This window comes from Narcine bancroftii, chromosome 11, assembly GCF_036971445.1.
Source record: "Narcine bancroftii isolate sNarBan1 chromosome 11, sNarBan1.hap1, whole genome shotgun sequence".
Lineage (NCBI taxonomy): Eukaryota > Metazoa > Chordata > Chondrichthyes > Torpediniformes > Narcinidae > Narcine > Narcine bancroftii.
The window spans coordinates 8,183,953-8,208,132 of NC_091479.1; the positions used below are offsets into that span (position 1 = coordinate 8,183,953).

The 24,180-nt window shown below is 43.9% G+C and overlaps 1 protein-coding gene across 10 annotated transcripts in view; it reads left to right on the forward strand.

Annotated features, from left to right (window-relative positions):
* The first annotated feature begins 14,198 nt into the window (after positions 1-14,198).
* The window catches only part of tp53bp1 (tumor protein p53 binding protein, 1), a 63,364-nt gene continuing 53,382 nt past the window's right edge, over positions 14,199-24,180 (forward strand). For 3 of the 10 annotated variants that reach the window (XM_069902491.1, XM_069902492.1, XM_069902494.1), the window contains exons 1-2: positions 19,844-20,425; positions 20,527-20,578. In XM_069902491.1, coding sequence (XP_069758592.1) covers positions 20,030-20,425; positions 20,527-20,578 — 448 coding nt within the window. In that variant the 5' untranslated portion in view covers positions 19,844-20,029. Of the gene's footprint in view, positions 14,271-14,986; positions 15,088-15,119; positions 15,206-16,768; positions 17,147-19,842; positions 20,426-20,526; positions 20,584-24,180 lie in introns of those variants that run through there. The other 7 variants (XM_069902495.1, XM_069902497.1, XM_069902496.1 and 4 more) reach the window with 6 other exon arrangements.

A 24,180-nucleotide genomic window follows, 5' to 3' on the forward strand; every position in this document is an offset into this window, starting at 1 on the left:
GGCAGCTACACTGCTAACTGAAATAACACACAACCAGACGGGTTGAGTTCAGTGAGCAAAAACTGATTTATTGTAGGTTGCCCGGCTGGCTTTATACTCCCAGCCTGGACCTGGCTGAGAACCACGCTGGGGGCGCTGATGTCACCAGGGCATCACGTGGGTCCCCAAGCGCGGGCTTCTGAGCCCGGTGCCGAGGTTGAAGGGGAAACCCCCAACGGCGCCATTTTGGCCGGCTGCCCTGCCGCGTGTGTTACAAGCAGGGCCGGTTCACCTGCCCAATGGCGTGCCACCACACTATGGTGCTATGCACGTGTGTTATCAAACAACATTCAACGCTAAATCAGAAATGGAGAGAAAAGGGCAGGTGACCAAAGTTTGCTCAGAGAAGGAACTTGGAGGGCAGCAATAGTGTCACCCTATTAACAATTTGCCATTTTTTCATCCCATACTAAAATCAATATAATTTTATTGTTTTTAAGGCATATTATTAGCTAGATAGACAGTAAGATTCATTATGCAGGGACTGCTTAAGGTGGGATATGAGTGGGAAGGGAAGGTTGAGAACCCTTCTCTAGACCCAATTGTTACTGAAATATTTTGCTTGAGAAAAAATGTCATTGGCCCATTTCCTTTGGAGTGATGAAACCGTTCACATAACGAGTCAATGACGTACAATTGAAACAGTAGTTTTCAAACTTTTTCTTTCCACCCACATCCCACCTAATAACAGAGCACCGATGGCCTAGGGAATATTTAAAGTGGTGTGGGGGTGATAAGCAAAAGGTTGAGAACCACTGGTTTAATCGAACACTTGAATTTTCAAGGCACATCTATTATGGAGCAATGGGATGATTATGGGGGTGTGGCCTGATGCAGACATGTTGGGCCAGTTTCTGCTTTGCGGGTTAATGTCATAGGCGAACCTAAAGCTGAAGTTGGCAGGATATTGGTGGCACTGTCACTAACCTCAGTGGGATCCACAGTCCCAATCAAAGTCCAGAAGGCTGGAATGCTTGATCCACACGCATGAGCTCCGTGAGTCTACACCTGTGTTCCATCAAACCTCAATCCTGTGTTGCATCTCTGCTGGGTGCAAACTGCCCAATGAAGGTTAGACAGGTGCCTGTGAAAAGAGAAAGGGAGCTAAAACATTGGATCAGCCATGCATTTAGATGCATTTTTTTGTTGTCTAATAACACTAGACAATTTTTTTCAAAAGGTTTGCTTCCTGATATAAAATTGGGGATTATGATACACAACTTCAAGCTGAACACAAAGATAATTTCAGATTTTCTGTATCACGTAGGAAGTTGGAGAAACATTAAATGAACTTTCATTGAATTCAGCATGTTTAATTGGATAATGAGGCTGACACATTGGGTCAGTTCAACTGACCTAAAAATGTTTTGTTGCTGAGTTTCGTTTGTACTCAACATCTGATGCCTCTGGTGTCAGTGACCAACAATAATCGGCCTGCGTTGATGGATTCCAGTTCCCTGATACCGCTTTTCCATGGTCACAATGTCCTGGTGAAACTTTTCCCCGTGTTCGTCACTGACGGCACCGAGATCAGCGGGGAAGGAGTCCAAGTGCGAATGCAGAAAATGAATTTTCAATGACGTGTTACACTTCATGCTTCAGTTTGCTTGAAGCAGATTTAAAATATGACAAGAAATTACAAAAATAGGTTATATCTAAAAAACAGTACATGCTACAAAAATATTAAGGTGATCAACAACCCAAGATCCATAAAATGTACCCAAAAGCGTTCAGGAAGAAAATTCTTCATTGTCCAATGTATTGCTCTCTGGAAGCCAAGTTAACCATCCTGCCTTATGGGAGGGAACTAAAATTCATCCATTTGCTCTCGTCTTTTAATTAAATCGAGCAAGGAAATATTTGGCAGTTAATTTCAGGCTTGAAGCCAGCTGGACAACTTAGTACAAGAGTTTCCCCCTCCTCCCCTCCCCCCCACCAAGGAAGGCTTCAAGTTCCATGGCTGCCAGTCACACCTGAGTCACAGACCAGGTGAGAAGCAATATGAGAAGTGAGGTAACAACTGAAAGGACACTCCCCTGGGCAGACAACTTCAAGCTGACTATTGGAATGTAGCATAATGCTGGGGGAGATTTACACTGTTAGGGGTGAGAAAATAAGGAATTAGGTTTTTGGAGCATCTTCCAGGTCATTTCAATGTGCTTTACAGCCAATAAGATTATCTTGTAATATAGTCATGGATGTTATTCAGGAAAGCTGTCTGTAAGGAGTTTGTATGTTCTCCCCGTGTCATGTGTGGGTTTTCCCCGGGGGCTCTGGTTTCCTCCCACCATTCAAAAATGTTCCGGAGTTGTAAGTCAATTGGATGTAATTGGGCGGCACGGGCTCGTGGGCTGAAAGACTCTGTTACCGTCTAAATTTAAATTTTACACAGCAAGTTCCCACACACTAATGTGATAAGGAGTCTGGTTTCTAAAGGCGTTGAGAAACATAGGACCAAGAAACCTGGGGTAACATCTGTGCTTCTCCATGAACTCACAGTAGGGGAATCATTTATATCCATCTGAGAATGCAGGCAAGGCCTCAATTTGACATCTCACCAAGCAAGGATCTGAGCTTTTATCGATGAACCTCATTCATTTCTCCTGCAACCTTTATCCACCTGGCTACTTTGTTGGAGCAAACTTGGTGCATTTACATTTGTCCCTATGGTCCAAGACTCGTTGATCATGGCTTAAAGTGGGATGTGAGTGGGAAGGGAAGGTTGAGAATCACTGCTCTGGACCCAATTGTTACTGAAATAGTTGGCTTAAGAAAATCTGTCGTTGGCCCATTTCCTTTGGAGTTCTGAAACCGTGCACATAATGAGTCGATGAGGTATGATTAAAACAGTGGCTTTCAAACTTTTTCTTTCCACTCGCATATCACCTTAACCAATCCCTTACTAATCACAGAGCACCGATGGCAGAGAGAATACCTACAGCGGGATGTGAGTGGAAAGAAAAAGGTTGAGAAGCACTGATGTGGCGAGTTTGGGGCATTTGGATTTGATGTGAAATTCCAAGTGATCATGTTTGTAGTCACACAGCATGGAAAACAGACCCCTTGGTCCACTACGTCTATTGGGGCAACTTAAAGCAGCCAATCTACCTACCAGCCTGCACATCCTTGGGATGTGGGAGAAAACCAGAGTGCCTGTGGACAATTCAAGTGTTCACCGTTACAGCAGAACGGATTCGGACTTTATTTCTTGGAGCATAGAAGAATGAGGGAAGACTTGATGGAAGTGAACAAAATTGTGATGTGATAAGAGTTAATGCAAGCAGGGTCTTTACACTGAGGTTGGGTGCGATAAAAACTAAAGGACGTGGGTTAAGAGTGAAAAGGGAACCTCTTCATGAAGAGAGTGGTGAGACGGTGGGACGAGCTGTCAGCTGAAGTGATGAATGTGGGCTCGATTTTAGACATTTTAAAAATATTTGGACAGGTACATGGACAGGAGGGGTATGGTCTCTGGTGTAGGTCAGTGGGACTCAGCAGAAAAATAGTTTGGCACAGACTAGATGGGCTGAAGGGCCTCTTTCTGTGCTGCAGTGTTCTATGGTTCTAACCTCTCTCCTCTTAAATTCAATTCCTCTGGCAATGAACGTCAGCATTACATTTAACTTCCTGATTACCTGCTGCACCTGCAAACTAACGTTGCAATTCATGCACAAACACTCCCAGGTCTCCCTGAACGGGAGGGGACAAAAATTCCTTCTGAAGCTGTGAGAAAGGACTTGCAGTGCTTGCAAAGTCAGTCGGGCATAATGTGGCACGCTTGATGTTTGACACTGAGGGCAAATTAAGCAATATATCAGGGTCGTTGCACTTCTGAAAAATGGACACTTGTGGTTTTAAATCTGGCGCTGTCTGTAAGGAGTTTGTACGTTTTCTCCAGGACCTGTGTGGATTTTCCCCAGGGACTCTGGCTTCCACCCACCCTCCAAAAACGTACAGGTTAATTGGGCAGTACAGGTTTCAATAGCTGGAATCGGCTGTGTTTTATTGGTAAATTTTTAAAAATCAGATTCAAGAGTAACCTTGCAAAAACAAATTGCATAAGAAAACTTACAAGAGAGTGTGAAAAGGGCAGAGAAAATGGGACAAATGCACAATGGGTCCAAACAACCAGAACACACCTCTTGGGTCAGATGGTCTCTACTTGAGCGATATCATTCAATAATTCCATTCTGTAAATATTTCCCTTCTGCAGATTTTAACTTCAGAGCTATCTGGCATCTCGCTGGTGAACCAGGGCATTGTTAGCTAGGTGTTTGACTGGAGGAGGAAGTGCAGCTAAGTCCAGTTGAATCTTGCTTAGCCAACACACAGGGACTACCAGCAGAACTCACTGCCAGCAAAGGTCACTGCACTTCACGTAGCACCAGGAACTGTGGATACTCACAGACCCTTTTTAAAAAAAATATATATTTTTCACACTGTGAACCATATCAACGTTTCTTATTAAATATACACAGTGGCATTTTCTCCCTTTTCCCTCCATCCTCTCTCCAAAACCCATAAATATTCAACATATACAATACAATAAAACCATAAAACAATGTCTTCACACAAAGGAAAATAAACAAGAAAAATGCATCATCTACTTTTACACACTGAATCTAGTTGTTTTGTCTTATCATTTTAGGGGGGTGGAGGTCCGAGGCAAGCCCTCTCTGTTATGTTCCATGTACGGTTCCCAAATTTGTTCAAACATTGTGACTTTATTTTTTAAATTATATGTTTTTTTTTTCAATGGAATACATTTATTCATTTCCATGTACCATTGCTGTATTCTCAGGCTCTCTTCCGTTTTCCAAGTTGACATTATACATTTTTTTGCTACTGCTGAGGCTATCATAATGAATCTTTTTTTTGCACTTTATCCAATTTGAGGCCTAATTCCTTACTTCTTATGTTACTTAGAAGAAAGATCTCTGGATTTTTTGGTATGCTATGTTTTGTGATTTTATTTAGTATCTGATTTAATTCTTCCCAAAACATATTCACTTTCATACATGCCCAAGTTGCACGTACTGTTGTTCCCATTTCCTTCTTACAGCAAAAACATCTATCTGATAATGTTGGATCCCATTTAAAAAAATTTTTTGAGGACTAATATATATCCTGTGTAACCAATTATACTGTATCATACGTAACCTTGTGTTTATTGTATCCTTCATAGTTCCAGAACATAATTTTTCCCATGTTTCATTTTTTATCTTTATGTTTAGATCCTTTTCCCACTTCTATTTAGGTTTATAGTTTATTTCATTTTCCTTATCTCGCAGCTTAACGTACATGTTGGTTATAAATCTTTTAATTATCACTGTGTCTGTAATCACATATTCAAAGCTGCTTCCTTCAGGTAATCTCAGTCTGTTTCCCAATTTATCCTTTAAATAAGCTTTCAGTTGATGATATGCAAACATTGTACCATGAGTTATTCCATATTTGTACTTCAACTGTTCAAATGTTAATAATTTATTTCCCAAAAAACAATTTTCTATTCTTTTGATTCCTTTCCTCTCCCATTCTCTAAAGGAAAGGTCGTCTATTGTAAAAGGGATTAGCGGATTTTGTGTCAATAATAATTTTGGTAGTTGGTAATTCGTTTTTTTCATTTCTAAGTGGATCTTCTTCCATATATTAAGTAAATGATGCAATACTGGTGAGCTTTTATATTGCACCAGCTTTTCATCCCACTTATAAAGTATATGTTCCGGTACCTTCTCCCCTATTTTATCTAGTTCTATCTTAGTCCAGTCTGATTTTTCCCTTGTCTGGCAAAAATCCGATAAATACCTTAATTGTGTGGCTCTATAATAATTTTTAAAGTTTGGTAACTGCAAACCACCTTGGTTATACCTCTCTGTTAATTTATCTAACGCTACCCTTGGTTTCACCCCCTTTCCACAAGAATTTCCTTATTATTCTCTTTAGTTCATTAAAGAACTTCTCTGTTAAGGGAATGGGTAACGTTTGAAATAAGTATTGTATCCTTGGGAAAACGTTCATTTTAATGCAGTTTACCCTCCCTATCAATGTTAGCGGTAATTCTTTCCAATGTTCTAAGTCTTCCTGCAATTTCTTTATTAGTGGCTGATCATTTGCTTTGTACAAGTGGCTCAAGTTATTATCTGACCTGATCCCTAGGATTCGGATTGCTTGTGGTTGCCATTTAAATGGTGATTCTTTTTTAAATTCTGTATAATCCGCATTACTCACTGGCATCACTTCACTTTTATTTGCCTTGATCTTGTACCCGATATTTCTCCATATTCCTTCAATTTCTTATGTAATTCTTTTACTGATACCTCTGGTTCTGTTAGGTATACTATGATGTCATCTGCAAATAAGCTGATTTTATACTCCTTCTCCTTTATTTTTATCCCTTTTATTTTATTTTCTATTCTTATCAGTTCTGCCAAAGGTTCTATTGCTAAGGCGAACAATGAGGGGGATAATGGACATCCCTGTCTAGTTGACCTACTTAATTTAAAGTGACTTGATACATATCCATTTACTATTACCTTCACCAACGGTCCATTATACAATGCTTTAATCCAATTTGTATATTTTTCTGGTAGATTGAACTTCTGTAATACTTTAAATAAGTAATTCCACTCTACTCTGTCAAAGGCTTTTTCTGCGTCTAGAGCAACAGCCACTGTTGGTTTCTTATTTCCTTGAACTGCGTGAATTAGATTAATAAGTTTGCAGGCATTGTCTGCTGTTCGTCTTTTCTTAACAAATCCAGTTTGATCTGTTTTACTATTTTAGGTACACAGTCGGCCAATCTGTTTGCTAATAACTTTGCTATTATCTTATAGTCTGAGTTAAGTAGAGATATTGGTCTATATGATGCTGGTGTTAATGGATCCTTCCCCGTCTTTGGCATTACTGTAATTATTGCTGTCTTACATGAATCTGGCAAGTTTTGTGTTTCTTCTATCTGGTTCATTACTTCCAGGAGAGGAGGAATTAATAACTCTTTAAATGTTTTATAAATTTCTATTGGAAATCCATCCTCTCCTGGTGTTTTATTGTTCAGCAGCTTTTTTAATATATCCTGTACTTCCTCTATTTCAAATGGTTTTATTAGTTTGATTTGTCCCTCTTCTTCCAATTTCAGCAGTTCAATTTTAGCTAAAAATTCCTCTGTTTTTATCATCTTTCCCCTCATTCTCATTTTTGATACATTGTTCATAAAATTCCTTAAAATTTTCATTAATCTCTGTTGTATTATATGTAATTTGTTTGTCATTTTTCCTTGATGCCAGTATCGTTCTTTTAGCTTGTTCTGTTTTAAGTTGCCAGGCTAATATTTTATGTGTTTTTTCTCCCAGTTCGTAATACTTTTGTTTTCATTATGTTCTTCTCCACCTTGTACATTTGTAATGTTTCGTATTTAATTTTTTTGTCCACCAGATCTCTCCTTTTCGTTATATCATCCCGTTTTACTAATTCCTTTTCTGTACTTACTATCTCCCTTTCCAACTGCTCTATTTCCCGAGTCACATAACTTAATATCTGCCCTCTAATGAAGGCTTTCATTGCATCCCATAATATAAATTTGTCTTTCACTGATCCTATGTTTATTTCAAAATATGTTTTAATTTGGCGTTCAATAAACTCCATAAATTCCTGCCTTTTAAGTAGCATGGAGTTACCCTCCATCTATATGTTCTTGGTGGGATGTCCTCCAGTTCTATTTCTAATAACAGGGGTGAATGATCTGATAGTAGTCGAGCTTTATACTCAGTTTTCCTAACTCTCCCTTCAATATGGGCCGACAACAAAAACATATCAATCCTTGAGTAAGTTTTGTGCCTACTCGAATAGTATGAAAATTCCTTCTCTCTTGAGTGTTGCCTCTTCCATATATCCATAAGTTTCATTTCCTGCATTGATTGAACCATAAATTTGGCTACTTTATTCTTTTTGCTTGTCTTTTGTCCAGTTTTATCCAACATTGGATCCAAATTAAGGTTAAAATCCCCTCCTATCAATATATTTTGTTGTGTGTCTACAATCTTCAAAAAAATATCCTGCATAAACCTTTGATCCTCCTCATTAGGCGCATATATATTGAGCAAATTCCAAAATTTTGAGTATATCTGACACTTTATCATTGCATATCTCCCTGCCGGATCTATTTTTTCCTCCTCTATTTTAATTGGTACATTTTTGTTAACTAGTATGGCTGCACCTCTAGCTTTTGAATTATAGGATGCTGCCATTACGTGTCCTACCTAGTCTCTCTTTAGTTTGTTATGTTCCACTTCATTTAGATGCGTTTCCTGCACAAATGCTCTATCTATTTTTTCCTTCTTCAATAAATTTAGTACCCTCTTCCTTTTAATTTGGTTAATGTTTATAGTCATATAGTTCAACATGGCCATCTTATATTTTGCATACACCTCTTTTCCACTTCTTCGCACCTCCATCCCCCTTTTCCCCATTTTCATCTCTTAGTTTTCTCTTATCACACTTAATGTACGACAATACATTTAAGACATAAAGTACTCCCGCAGTTCCCACATCTACTAATACCTTAACCCCAAAAGTTCCCCCCTCTCTGAATTGCCCCATACCCCTTGCCAGGCAACCACAACTCCCCTTTTCATTTGGGTTGCGATCTTGTTTGCACCGTCAACTGATTTTGCAGTGACAGTTATTCCCCCTCTACCCAGCCCTCTCCAGAAAACACTTTTTTTAAAAAACACATATAACAAAGCTCTCTCTCTTCTTTTTACCCCCTTACTCCCTTCCTTCCCTTCTCTTTTCCCTCTTTAGTTCTTTACATATACATTGTTTTAACATCTTTAAATATACTTTATCGCCGTTCTTCATTCTTGATACATCTCTTCATCTCTTCTCCTGTCCTGCAAACGTTCTGCGAATTCTTGCGCTTTCTCTGGATCCGAGAACAGTCTGTTTTGCTCCCCGGGTATAAATATTTTAAGCACAGCTGGATGTCTTAACATGAATTTATAACCTTTTTTCCATAAAGTTGATTTCGCTGTATTAAGCTCCTTCCTCTTCTTTAAGAGTTCAAAACTTATGTCTAGGTAAAAAAATATTTTTTGACCCTTGTATTCCAATGGTTTATTATCTTCTCTAATTTTATTCCTTGCCAGTTCCAGTATATTTTCTCTTGTCGTATATCTCAAAAATTTTACTAAGATGGAACTTGGTTTTTGATGTGCCTGTGGTTTCGGAGCTAATGCTCTGTGTGCCCTTTCTATTTCCATTTCTTCCTGCATTTCTGTCGTTGCCAGGACCTTCGGGATCCATCCTTTTATAAATTCCTTCATGTCTGTGCCTTCTTCACCCTCCTTCAGGCCCACTATCTTTATGTTGTTTCACCTACTATAATTTTCCAACCTATCAATTTTCTGAGATAACAACTCTTGTGTCTCTTTAATTTTTCTGTCACTTTCTTCCAATTTTTCTCTTGTCATTTACTTCCATTTCTACAGCCGTTTCCCGCTCTTCCACACTCTCTACTCTTTTCCCTATTTCTATCATTACCAGTTCTAACCTTTGCATTTTATCTTCTCTTCTTTTAATTTTTCCTTTTAATTGCACTAAATTCTAATGACAACCATTCTTTTTTTTTTTTTTTTTTTAAATTTTTTTATTTTTCACACCATAAATCACATTAGCCATGATATACACTATTTCTTTTCACACATATACAGTGACTTTTTCTCCCCCCCCCCCCTTTCCTCCCAAACCACCCCCCCACCCCCCCCTCTCATCCATTTTAGGTATACAATCTAGGTTGCATTAATCCAGTCAGACAATGTTGTCATTCAACAAAATTACACCAGAAATTCTACTGAGTCCATTCTTTTCTTTCCTTCTCCTTCTATCAACTTAGGTAATGTTTGTCCCCGGTAGGTTTTCGCTATTGTATTTAATGTAAGGCTCCTATACTTGTTCGAATATTTCAATATTATTTCTTAACCAATATGTTATTTTTTTTCTAATGGAATACATTTATTCATTTAAATTTGGTAGTTTCTTCCTTTTAATTTGGTTATGTATTCCATTAATATTTAAAGACATATAGTTCAGCGTAGCCCTTTTATATTTTGTTTATCTTCTCTTTCCGTTTTTCCATCATTACCTTTCCTCCTTTTCCATTTCTGTTTTCTTATTTTCAACTCTTCATAAGACAACATTCCTACAACATCTAACATTTTCCTTATTCTCCTATTTCTATCTTATTTATCCCCAATCTCCCCTTCACCTCCTGAGTTGTCCCTTATCCCTTGTCGGACAACCACATCTCCCCTCTCCATTTGGATTTGCGAATCCACTCGCAAGCGTCAACTGATTGTGCAGTGACCGCTATTTCCCCCCACCCCGCCTCCCCCAGAAAAGATTTCACTTTTCATATGTCACAAAGGTCCCTCTTTTAATTCCCTCCTTATTCTCTCTATTCCATTACCTTCCCTTATTAATTCTTGTCTATACTATCTATATTTTCCTCTAAGTACAGATACATTCATGTATGCTCATTGTCTCTATTCACTCTTATACCTCTTTACCTGCATACATATCAATCGTGATCATTTTTACTCTCATTACCCGTCTTCATCCCTCAGTCTATTTTTGTCTTTACCCACATACATATCAGTCGTGATCATTTTAACTCTCATTACCCGTCTTCCTCCCTCAGTCTATTTTTGTAATTGTTCTGCAAATTTTCGTGCTTCTTCTGGATCCGAGAATAGTCTGTTTTGCTGTCCTGGAATAAATATTTTCAATACCGCTGGATGCTTTAGTATAAATTTATACCCTTTCTTCCATAAAATCGCCTTTGCTGTATTGAACTCTTTTCTCTTCTTTAGGAGTTCAAAACTTATATCTGGATAAATGAAGATTTTTTGCCCTTTATACTCCAGTGGTTTGTTGCCCTCTTTTACTTTTTCCATTGTCTTCTCCAGTACCTTTTCTCTTGTAGTATATCTTAGGAATTTTACTACAATAGATCTTGGTTTTTGTTGTGGTTGTGGTTTAGAGGCCAATACTCTATGTGCCCTTTCTATTTCCATTTCATGCTGTAGTTCTGGACATCCTAGGGTCTTAGGGATCCACTCTTTTATAAACTCCCTCATATTCTTGCCTTCTTCATCTTCCTTAAGGCCCACTATCTTTATGTTATTTCTTCTGTTATGGTTTTCCATTGTATCTATTTATGACAACCATTCTTTTAGTGATCTCATTTGTTCTTCAAAAATACTTTATCTATATTCTGTTCATCAGTTTTACCTTCTATTTCTCTGTGAAGATCTTGGTCTTCTTCTCTTCCTTGTATCTGTGTCTCTTCTGTTTTTCCTGATGAGCTGCTTGTATCTCTTTGTTGGGCCTCTTCTTGCTGGGCCTCTTCTTGCTGGTCCTCCTCTCCTGGGCTGCTCATCTGTTGTGCTTCCTGATGTTGATCTTCTTGTCGCTCTTCCCCCCGTCTGTCTTCCATGTCTGTTTCGTTGCACCCTCTTCTGCTGTCTTCCTTGCCCTCCAGCTGAGAGCTCTGGTGTCGGGCGTCCCTCAGCTGCTCGATCTGTGACAGCCCGCTCCTCTGCTGAGACCCCCTCCCGCCGGTGTCCTCTTTCTTCTCTGATTGCGCACTTTTGTTTGGTTCTGAGTCATTTTTGTAGTGCAGGGCAGGTCGGGGGCTTCTCATCACCACAGCGTCCTGTTCCTTCCTGCAGGTAAGGCCTTCTTCTTTCTTCTCCGGCGACTTTTTAACTTTTTTTCAAGTTGTTCTTATTTTCTCCTTCTTGGAAGCCATCTTCTTTCTCTTCTCTGAATCTTTATCTTCTATTTCTTGTACTCTATTTTGTGGTTTTTCCTAACTTTTTTTTCCTGGAGAGGGCTGGTTTTCCCGACCGGCCACTTCTCCATCACATGACTCCTCCAATACTCACAGACCTTGAAACCATTGTTAAACAGTCCCTTCACTGATGCCCAAAATGGGCTCTGAGAATTCACTACAGCTTACTTGAACCGACCTTCTGAGCCCTTGATGACCTGTACCAATATCTAAACAAGAGCCAACTTCAAATTTATTTGACAATATGTCTGAGAGGCCGTGTGGGAAAAATTATTATTCACTTCAACTAGGAGCAGGAGGAGGCCACTGGGGCATTGAGCCTGATCTGACCTTCTTCATGGTCAGTCATAATTTGGCCCAACTCATCCATGCCAACCATGTTGGCCATCGAAGCTGGTCTCATTTCCCTGCATTTGGTCCCTCTAACCCTTTCCTATCCATGTGCCAGTCCAAATGTATTTTAAATCCCACATTTGTACCCACCTCTGACAGTTCATTCCACATACCCACTATCCTTCTGCCTTGCTTCTTCCTCCAGTGACCCTTTACTTCCTTAATGTTCAGAAAAGCATCACTCTCGGTTTTAAATAGATTGAACCTCCACAACCTGTTTTAGGACTCTGCTCAATGTTTATGGGCCCCCTTCTCTGTGAAGCAGCCAGGTTATGGTTTCTTCATTCGTTCTCTCCTTCTGACGACATTTTAAAAAAATCATTATAAGTATCGATATTATGTCAGGTGAAAAGAAAACAAGGCTTTTATGTTAATGTGATGTGGTTTCCCAGGGGTGAGAATGGCTCCTCTGAGGGAAAAGTTCCAATGTTCCAGTTCACCACCCTCTGAATGAAGAAATCTCTGGTCATCTCAGGACTGGTTCTGTGTTCCCTGATCCTCCACTTCTTGGTCAGGGGAAACAGCCTGTGGAGCTCTTTAAGAATATAAAATATAAACATTTTAATGAGATTTCCTCTCATATAAACTTCAGCGAATATCAACAATTTATAAATCTGCCATCCTTGGATGCAATTGAGTGTATGTTCACTGCACCTTCTCTGGAACAAACACCTCCTTTCTTAGACTCTAGGAATGGTCTCACCAAGGAACCATACAATTGCAATAACCTTTCCTCTTTCTCATTATAAAGACTAATGTACCATTATTCCTCCTAACTGTTCCCACATATTGAACTGGTGTACAAACGCACCCAGATTCCTTTGGACGCCAGCCCTATCCAACCTCCTGCCAACTGTTTGTTTTTCTCCCTGTGCATTTTCAGCCACCTTGGCATCTTTCCTGCTGCTAAACTATCCCTGGTGCTTCAGTGGAGGTGTGTCAGAGACCAAAATGATATCAGCCTGCACAAAGATACATCAAGGTTGATGAGGTGGGTTGAAGTAGCATCTTAAAGGAGGCCAGTGTTCAGCAAACATGTCCAGAGCTTGGGGTTCTGAGAGCAAAAGGAACTGGTTGTGGCGTTGGACTGATTAAAGTTAAGAAGTGGTTAATCACATACATCTTATAAAGTTCTGGGACAGAAGTGCTTGTAAAGTTGTGACTCCGTTTCTGCGTTTTAAAAAAACCAAGTTGATGGAATTAATTTTGAAGTTAGCATTGATAGAGTGGATAAAATGTTTCTTGTGATTTCGGTGACTGTGGCGCAATCACAATTCTCAATTACCCAATTTCAGTCGACGCATCAAACCTCTCTCTTATACATCTGCTTGTCCACCAACCTCTTTTCCACTCTCTTCCTTTTGTCCAACCCGGCGGAGGTCAGTTGAGTTCAAGATTCCTATCTTGACCTCTAGGGCCATCCACGGGGGCCCCCCCCGACCCAGTTAAATACGTTCACAGGAGAGATCACACTCTCAGTACCACAGGCAAGGAAACACGCTATACACAGAGACCAACTCGCCCTGTGGCCGAGAGTGCAGATGGGAACTGGAGTGAGGGAGGCCAAGGGTGAGGATGAGGGAGGGCAAGGAGGAGGGAGAGGAGGGGATGAGGGAGAGGAGGGGATGAGGCAGGTGAGGGGGTGGAAGAAGATGAAGGGGAGAGAGAGGATGTGGAAGGTGAGGTGGCAGAGAGTGGGTGCCCTGAGGGTAGGGTGTTGAGGTGGGGTGGCTTTGAGGAATATTTTGGGGAGGGGAGACATTAGACAACAGTGGAGGGACCTGAGGTGAAAGGGGTTGATGCCCACACTTCCCTGCAGCCCTGCCCCACACACAATGATCCAGAGCTGCCCTTGTGATTGGTGAAGGCGGCTGCTCGTCGGTGACGCAGTTCCTGTTAGCGGGCCAATAAGGGAGGTGGGTCGGGCCGGTTCGATACAGTGTAACAATTTGGGGGGAGCCTGGCTGAGCTCAGCTCAGAAGCAGCGCAGGTACGGAGAGCGGGGGGCATCTGCCCGGGAGCGGGGTGGGGGGGGCGCGCCTGGGGTGGGGGGGGGGGCGCGCCTGGGGTGGGGGGGGGGGGCGCGCCTGGGGTGGGGGGGGGGGCGCGCCTGGGGTGGGGGGGGGGGCGCGCCTGGGGTGGGGGGGGGGGCGCGCCTGGGGTGGGGGGGGGGGGCGCGCCTGGGGTGGGGGGGGGGCGCGCCTGGGTGGGGGGGGGCGCCTGCCCGGGAGCGGGGGGGGCGGGGGGGGGGTGCCTGCCCGGGAGCGGGGGGGCGGGGAGGGGGTCGCCTGCCCGGGAGCGGGGGGGCGGGGAGGGGGGGTGCCTGAGCGGGGGGGCGGGGAGGGGGGGTGCCTGAGCGGGGGGGCGGGGAGGGGGGGTGCCTGCCCGGGAGCGGGGGGGGGGTGCCTGCCCGGGGGCGGGGGGGGGTGCCTGCCCGGGGGCGGGGGGGGGTGCCTGCCCGGGGGCGGGGGGGGGTGCCTGCCCGGGGGCGGGGGGGGGTGCCTGCCCGGGGGCGGGGGGGGGTGCCTGCCCGGGGGCGGGGGGGGGTGCCTGCCCGGGGGCGGGGGGGGGTGCCTGCCCGGGGGCGGGGGGGGGTGCCTGCCCGGGGGCGGGGGGGGGTGCCTGCCCGGGGGCGGGGGGGGGTGCCTGCCCGGGGGCGGGGGGGGGTGCCTGCCCGGGGGCGGGGGGCTGCCCCCGAGGGCCAGCCGGAGAATGCTGGGGTAGCCGTGGCCGGATCCCCGGGCACAGGGTCTGGCAGCGGGAGAATCCTCTATCATGGACCCCCGTGGATGGCCCTAGAGGTCCAGGTAATGATGCAGTACTTCAGCATTCATCCATCTGCTGAGCGATGGAGGGGCCTCCTATCTGTAACATAGTGTCTGCACTGTAGTTGCGTTGAGGATGCCTGTGCTGTCTATCTGCAAGGTATGGCTGCCTGCTTGGCATATCCACTGTGTACATGGCAGGAATTAGGGGCCTGGCATCTGTCCTCACTGAATCTGCGGGCACATGAGGAAGGGGGGATCTGTGCTGAGCTGCTCTTTTTCGTGTTGAATTTACTGCCACAAATGCTCAATGTGAGGAAATCCTGCTCTTCCATGTGTAAATTTAACCTTACCTTGGTTTTGATCGGGCCAGTTCTGGTGAAAGGTTACGGCCTGTCAAGATCTCCCTTCACGGATGCCACCTGACCTGCTGATGAGTTTTTGCAGCAGTTTTTATTTCACATATCCACCACCTGCGTGTTTTTATTTATTGGCAGGGTGCCTTAGCTCCAGTTGTGAATCTAGTACCGACTGGCAATGTGTGTTCATAAATACAAACTGCTGTTTGTACCACAGAGCATTCACATACATGATGCTACCTTGTGTTTATGCGTTCCCAGTTTGTTGTTGGTTTGCACAGTCTTTTTTTTTGTAGTTTTTCCTGAACAGATCTTCAAGCCTTGTAACGGGGCCCATTAAAATGGTTGCCAAATTCCCATTATTATCAAATGTTCATCTTGGACTGGAGGCCATTGCGAAATGTTGTATTGTTTAAATGTACCCATTGAAGCTATTTGTACCAGGCCTGAACATTATCATGACCCCATAGGATAATACTACATAGAAACAGACCCTTCTAGTCTGTGCCAAACTATTTGTCTGCCGAGTCCCATTGACTTGCACCTAATCCATGGCTGTCCATACCCAATCCCATCTATGTACCCATGCAAATTTTTCTTAAAATTGAGCCCACATTCACCACTTCAGCTGGCAGCTTGTTCTACACTCCCACCTCCCTCTGTGTGAGGAAGTTCCCCCTAAACTTTTCTCCTTTCGCCCTTAACCCATGTCCTCTGGTTTGTATCTCACCTGCCCTCAGTGGGGAAAAAGCCAACCTACATTTACTCCGTCTATACTCTGTCGTAATTTTAAACATCTCGATCAAATCTCCCCTCATTCTTCTACACTCCAGGGAACAAAGTTCTAACCTGTTTAACCTTTCCCTGTAACTTCGTTTGTGAAGTCCATGCAACATTTTAGTAAATCTTCTCTGCACTCTTTCAATTTTTAAAAAAAATTTTTATTTTTCACACCATAAACCACATTGACCATGATACATACATTTTACTTTTCAAATATATACAGTGTCATTTTCTCCCCCCCTCCCTCCTCCCATCCCACCCTCCCTACCTACCCCCCACCAACCATTCACTTTCATTCTTAGTGATATCTTTCCTGTCGTTTGGTGACCAAAACTGCACACAATCCTCCAAATTTGACCTCACCAATGTCTAATGCAATTTTACCAGAACAACTCCTGGACTCAATACTTTGATATATGAAGGTCAATATGCCACTTTCAGAGAATCCCTCTGTTCCACTGCACTCCTCAGTGCCTTATCATGTACCTGCATGCCCTTTCTTGGTTTGTCCTTCCAAAATACAACACTTCACACTTGTCTGCATTAAATTCCATCTGCCATTGTTCACCCCTTTTTTCCAGCTGGTCCAGAATCCTCTTCAAGCTTTGAAAGCCTCTGTGTCTCAGGAATGCTGGCTCCTCTCTGATCCAGGAGTACCCTGTGGTAAGCTGCTGGCTTTAGGAGAAGGTTGAGAAAATGGAAGTCCATCAAGAAGGGCCCTCTGAAATACTGGGATCTCTGAAGGTCCATCAGTTACAGACGATTCACTGGATCACTGTGGATGAAGATCAATTAATACATTGATTCCATTGACTCAATGCAAGAGGAATCCAGCCAGTCTTACTCCCTACCTCCTTCCCATAGTTCTTGTGCTTTTAAAATGACCTTTCTAGCCTTGATTCAGTTTTGGAATAATTCATTGAGAACATTGATTAATACCTCAACAACATATCTTGGAGGTGAATATCATTACCTTGCAACTTACTTTAGAACCATAGAACATTACAGCACAGAAACGGACCCTTCTAGTCCGTGCCAAACTATTATCCTGCCTGGTCCCACTGACCTGCACCCATTCCATAGCCCTCCATTCCCTTGCCTTCCATGTACCTGTCCAAATTATTCTTAAATGTTAAAACTGAGTCCGCAGTCACCACTTCAGCTTGCAACTCATTCCACTACTCCCTGAGTGAAGGAGTTCCCCCTAAACTTTTCCCTTTGCACCCTTAACCCATGCCCTTTGGTTTGTATCTCACCTATGTTCAGTGGAAAAATTCTTTGTTTCTGTTCTGGTCGACGTCTAAACATTTTGCATTTAATCACAAACATCATGGCACATTTGGACCTTTAAATGCACGCAGCGTCTGTCAAGACTCAGTCAACTGGTTCCACTGAGCAGATTACCAAATTGTTTGCTTCAGGCATTGAACCATTTTCCCCTTTGAACTGACAGAAACTGCTTCCCCTGGAGGCCCTGGCAGGTTGGTCAACATCTGAAGCTCCTGGTTCATTTTGATTGTTCCTCTGGACCTCAGCAGATCTGTTCCCCTTGTCATTCTTCGTGGTGACTTAGAAGTTGGCCGTTTGCCTCATTGAGTCCACGCCAGATTCCAATCACTCCTGTTCCCCCATAAAACCTATTCCTTCTCACGTGCCAATCAAGTCCATCTTTGAGCTATCCAGCCTGGAAAGAGGCCACCTCCACACTGACCATTGGAGATCCATCCATTCTTTGTTCTATCTACCAGGATGGTCCACACCAAGGCAATACAGCCTGGAGATGCTGCCCCTTGTCCAATGACCCAAATACTCCTTCCAGATGAAGGATCATTCATGGGCCTTCCTAATTCCAATCAATGAATAGAGAATTGGTTGAGGGACAGGAAGCAAAGAGTATGAATATATGGGTTCTTTTCAGAATGGCAGCCAGTGACTAGTGGGGTAGCGCAGGGCTCAGTGCTGGGGCCGCAGTTGTTTACGATATATGTCATTGACTTAGATGTGGGAATAGATAGCAGTATCTCGAAATTTGCAGACGATACGAAGTTGGGTGGCAGGGTTAGCTGTGTGGGGGATGCTGGGAGAGGGCAGGGTGATTTGGACAAGTTAGGCAAGTGGGCCAGGACGTGGCAGATGCAGTTTAATGTGCATAAATGAGAGGTTACGCACTTTGGAGGTAAGAACACGAAAGAGGATTATTATTTAAATGGTATCTGTTTAGGAAAAGGGGAGATGCAGCGAGACTTGGGTGTTGCTGTGCATCAGTCATTAAAAGTGGGCCTGCAGATGCAGCAGGCGGTGAGGAGGGCGAATGGTACATTGGTGTTCATAGCGAGAGGATTTGAGTACAGGAGTAGGGAGATCCTGCTACACCTGTACAGGGCCTTGGTGAGACCACACCTGGAGTACTGCGTGCAGTCTTGGTCGCCTTATCTGAGAAAGGACATCCTCGCCATGGAGGGGGGTGCAGAGAAGGTTCACTAGGCTGATACTGGGGATGAAGAGAGGTTGGATAGACTAGGCTTGTATTCTCTGGAATTTAGAAGATTGAGGGGGGATCTTATAGAAACATAAAATTCTTAAGGGTTTAGACAGTCTAGATGCAGGAAGGTTGTTTCCAATGCTGGGAAAAACCAGAACCAGGCAGGGGTCACAGTTTAGGATAAGGGGGAAATGTTTTAGGACTGAGATGAGGAAAATTTATTCTGAGTGTTAAAAATGTGTGGAAAATCTTTGCCACAGGAAGTAGTTGAGGCCGGTTCCCTGTCAATATTTAAGTGGCCAAGGGGATTGGGGGTATGGGGAGAAAGCAGGAACCGGGTACTGATCAGCCATGATCATAATGAATGGTGGTGTAGGCTTGAAGGGCCAAATGGCCTCCTCCTACTATTTTCTATGTTTCTATGCATTTGGTACCCACAATGTAAGTTCATATATCTGCTGGAACCAAGCACAGATTGGGTGACCGTTTTGCAGAGATCTCTGTTCAAACCTGAAGGGTGACCATACTTCATCTTAGTCCCTCTCTGCCTTTGAAACATGTCACCTGCTCAAGGAGCAGCATCTCATCTCCATAGAACACAGAAGCAGGCCCTTCAGCCCATCTAGTTTGTACCAAACTATCATTTTTGTTCTTTCCAATAGTGATCGGGCTTTGCCTATTTCCAGACCTCTCCCAGTGTTTACCTTTTACCTTACTTGACTCCTATACTGGGTTACTTTACCACAGCCAGTTAACCTATCAGTCGGCGTGCGTTTGAGATGCGGAAGGGGGGCACAATTAGCACGACGCTATTCCAGCCCCAGCAACCTTGGTTCGAATCTGGTGCAGTCTGTAGGGAGTTCTTCCCGCGTCTGTGAGTTTCCTCTGGGTGCTCCAGTTTCCTCCCACCATTCAAAACGTACAGGGTTGGAGGTTAATTTGGGTGTAATTAGGCAGAATGGGTGTAAATGGCTGGAATTGTTGTCTACCGTGCTTTAGGTAAAATTTTAAAAATTTAATAAAAAGCTCGAGCACCTTTGTGGGGGTGAATGGTTTAGAGAGTTAAAAACAAAGCTGGAGAAACTCTTTATCTGGCAAAGATAAAGATACATAAGCCACATTTCGGGCTTGAGCCCTTCATCAAGGTACGTTGATACAACATTCCTTGATGAAGGGCTCAAGCCTGAAACGTGGCTTATGTATTCTTACCATATAAAGGACACTATTTGACCTGCTGAGTTTCTCCAGGGTGGTGTTTTTACTTCAACTGTGATACCAATAAGTGGTAATCCTGCCTCGCCCGCAGACAAATGAACTCTAGCATTGTATGTGATGTGGTGTATTTACTCTGACAATAAATATGAATCCCAGACCAGACTTAAACAACGGGCTCTCTTGGGCCTGTTTGATCCTGCTTCAAAGAACCCCCAAAGTTATTCATACTGTCTTGGTCAATATTAATCTGGCCAAAAAAAAAAGCTCACCCAAAACACTTGCTTCTTGTCTGTGGGATCTTGCTGTGTCCAACAGTGCTGCAGTGTCCACTCGACTGGCTAGTGAATGCAGTGGGAAATGCAAAGGAAGAGTCTTTGTTCTCTGGGGACATCAGATCACTGCTGGCTCATTGTACCTTTGGTCTCTGGAGGCACACTCAAATCGATCTGTGCGCCAGGACGTCAACCTGTCTGGGCATATTTTTGGACTTGCAACGTTTCCCGAGGTCGGGGAGTCGAGAACTAGCGGGCGTGGATTTCAGGTGAGAGGGGAGCGGTTTCAGAGGGGCTGGATGTTTGGAGTGAGCTGCCGGAGGAGGTGGTAGGGGGAAATTACATTGCTTAACAGTCGCTTTCTTTTTAGGTTGTGGAAATGTCGAGAAAGACGTGGGCCAAACACAGGAAAATGGAACGAGGTCAGGTAGCAGGCCTTGTCCGAACCTTGGTGAAGGGTTCAAGCCCAAAAATGTTGGCTAGGCATCTTTCCTATATAAAGGACAACCTGCTGAGTTTCTCCAGCGTTGTGTTTTAACTTCAGTCCTGGTGTCTGCAGACTTTCCTGTTACACGGGTCAGAGAGGCAACTTGATCTGAATGGACAGGTTGAGCTGAAAAGTCTGTTTCTGTGTTGTAAAACTCTGGTTCGTTAGGAGAATTTTCTTGTTTTGGCTGCGGAATGTTGGGAAAATATTTGTTTAGTAAAATTGAGGGTGTCTGGTTGGTACATTGTCTCTGTAGACCCACCTAGTGACTGGTGCCTGGGCCATGACCAGTGACTGCCTCGGCACACCTGTTCTCTGGGGCTGCCTGTCCTTTGTCTCCACGCTCAATAAAGGTTAGACCGGCTTTGGGGGGTGGTGCGGAGGGGATTCTGGAAATGATAAGGTCACTTGTGCGGGGAGATCGAGTTGCCTGGAACTGTACTCATGGGAGTTTAGAAGAAAAAGAGAGGATTTTATGGAGAATATAATGAAAGGAATCATTAAGAGAGAAGCAGGGAGGTTGTTTCCACCAGCAGTTGAGACTAAAACTAGTGGACGTAGTCTCAAGGTTTGGGTGACTAAATCTGAGGCTTTCCACCAATGAGAAGGAATGACTTCTCCCGGGGTGGTGAATCTCTGGAATTCCCTGTTCAAGACAATGCCTCACTGAAGGCACTGGTCGATTTTTAAATAGTAGGGAAATGAAGGATAATGGGGATGTGGAGTTGATCATTCAGATGATCGACCCCTTCTCTTGTTTCTTACAGACAGGCCAGATCAGAGACTATTTTTGTCATGTAATAAAACAGAAATGTACTGTTACACAGAATTGCCATTAGGCAGAGATTCGCCATTGTCAGTGCCTGGTGCCCCTTGCAGTCGGAGAAAGAGAAGCAGAGGAGAGTCACCATGGATTCCCCTCCAGCAGGCTCTGCAGCCACACGGGACTCCAGTTCAGACCATCAGCAACCCAAGCTCCAGATCCAAACCTCCGACACAATGAGGAAGCCTTCAGCGCCTGAGGCCCTCCTTGCCTCCGCGTCCTCTCGAATCCTGCCCCTGGTTCCCATGAGCCAGTCTCCAGCGGCCCGCAGCCTGGAGTGAGTCCTTTGACCTTGTTGCCCGCAGCCCTGTGTGGGTTCCTTGCCCGGAAGTCGCCAGCAGCTCTCGCTGCCTGTGTGTGTGTCCTTCAGCCGTATAGCCCCTCACTAGTCCACCACTTTTGATCATCTCTGCTTTTCCATCTCAACCGGGGGTGATTGGGGAGGGGTGTTCTCATTTCTGGTGCCCTGTTTTGGTTCCCAGCTCCCCTGGAGTCTGCAACCCCTTGAGGCCACCTCCGTTCATAGGCGCCACTGTCTTGGGCCCAGACCTCGCGGTTGCAGGATTTTAAATGGCTCCTCTGACAGGCCATTTAAAACCTGTTTGGAGCCGTTGGTAGTTAGACTGACCCTTTGAGGAGTGTTGTGTCTCCACTCCTTGGGTGCACACCAGCATCAGTGCTGCCACATTTTTCTGTTCTGCTGTGGACAGGTCAGTTTAATCTTAAATAGAAGCAGAAAAGGCTGGAAGGCAGAACTTGGAGGAAGAAAAGCAGGCAATGTTTTGGGTCTTTGTCAGAAGAATACTGCGTGACCTGCTGAATTCTTCCAGCTTTTTTTTCCAGTTTAATTTTAAATCCACAAGCAAGTAGCTTCCCTTTATTTCTCTGATGTGGGCAAGATGGCAGTGAGATGGGACCACCTACACCTTTGAGGTGAGGAGCTGCTGGACTGAGAGAGATTGAGGCCTTTGACCCGGGTTCGAATCTGCCGCTGTCTGTAGGGAATTTGTATGTTCTCCCCGTGCCTGTGTGTGTTTCCCCTAGGTACTCCAGTTCCCTACCACGGTCTAAAGACGTATAGGGGTTGTAGGTCACTTGGGTATTTGGGTGTGGCAGGCCCATGGGCCGGAAGAGGCTGCATCTCTAAATTTTAAAAAAAGTGTACATTTAGCATATTGTGTCCTGAGTCCAGAAGAGCAGACAGGTTGTGTCTTACAACATAAGCTATTCTGGCACTGAATCAGCTTGTTATATGGGACAACAATTTTTTGTTCAAAAAGCTTTGCTTCCTAAAAAACAAATTGTAGGGATTATGATAGACAAGTTCAAGCTGAACACAAAGATAATTTCAGATTTACTGTATCATGTAGGAAGTTGGAGAAACATTAACTTTTATTGAATTTAACATGTTTAATGAGGCTGACACATTGGGTCAGTTCAACCGACCTAAAAATGTTTTGCCGCTGATTTTCGTTTATACTCAGCATCTGATGCCCCTCATGTCAGTGTCCAACAATAGTCAACCAGCAGTGATGGATTCCAGTTGCCCTGATTCCGCTTTTCCATGATCACAATGCCCTGGTGAAACCTTTCACCGAGTTTGTTGCTGACGGCACCAAGATCAGCGGGGAAGGAGTCCAAGTGCGAATGCAGAAAATGAATTTTCAATGACGTGTTGCCCTTCATGGTTTTGTCTGCTTGAAGTAGACTTAAAATATGACAGGAAATTGCAAAAAAAAGTTTGTATCTAAAAAAACATGATAGGACGATTTTAAGGTGATTTTTGTGATCAGCTGCCCCAAAATCTAAAACCCAAAAGTGTTCAGGAAGAAAAATCTACATTGTCCAGTGTAATTAAGGTGAATATTGGACTTGGTGTCTGTGTGATTAATGAAGGGAAGAGTTTTCAAATGTCAGAAGAACATGGAAGATACAAAAGGGCTTGTGCAGGTTGACGCCGCCTGTTCATTGCTGTGTGAGGGTGGCTCTGGTGGAGGTAATGTCTCTGCTCCAGAGAGGAGCAGGGCAGTTTGACACCACATCGAGCATTCCACCCGGACGACCTTACTGCGTATCAAGAACCAGCGTAACTGGCTGCAAAATGAATCTGGGCAATCCTGAGGCTGTGAAAGTTGCCATAGAATTGCAGTTATCGTGTTCAAGTAGGTCTAGATGTTGAAGGCCATGTTGCCCATCTCTGTTCATTTTAGTAGCTTCTCCTGCAAGGAAAATTGGACTGTTGTGATATCAGCATTATATTCACAATCTGACCGGCTGCTTTCTGGTTCGAGTAACATCGAGAGTTGTCAGATGTTTGTTCCACTTGAGACATTTTTCTCTTTAACGTATTTTTTTCCAAAAACAGAACAAGAAAACTGTTCAAGACTTTTTACACTCAATGTCAGACACGTCTATACATTCTCATCAATGTACATTGTTCATGTTGTCGTTTCCCCCCCCCCCGCCCCACATTGTTTGAGAAACTTCCCCTCGCTTCTCATTGCCTGGAAAAGGAGGTCTCTAGACTGTGGTCCTTCCCCCACAGCGCCCTCGAGTTGGCTGCGTCGAGCCTCCGTGTGTTCCTCAGCAGGTACTCCTGCAGCCTGGAACGTGCAGGTTGGCAGCGTTCCCTCCCCGACATTTCCGTGTGCTGAAAGGCCTTTTGTCTTTACCAGATTTCTCAATCAGTTGAATGGCAAACCTGCCACTCTAAC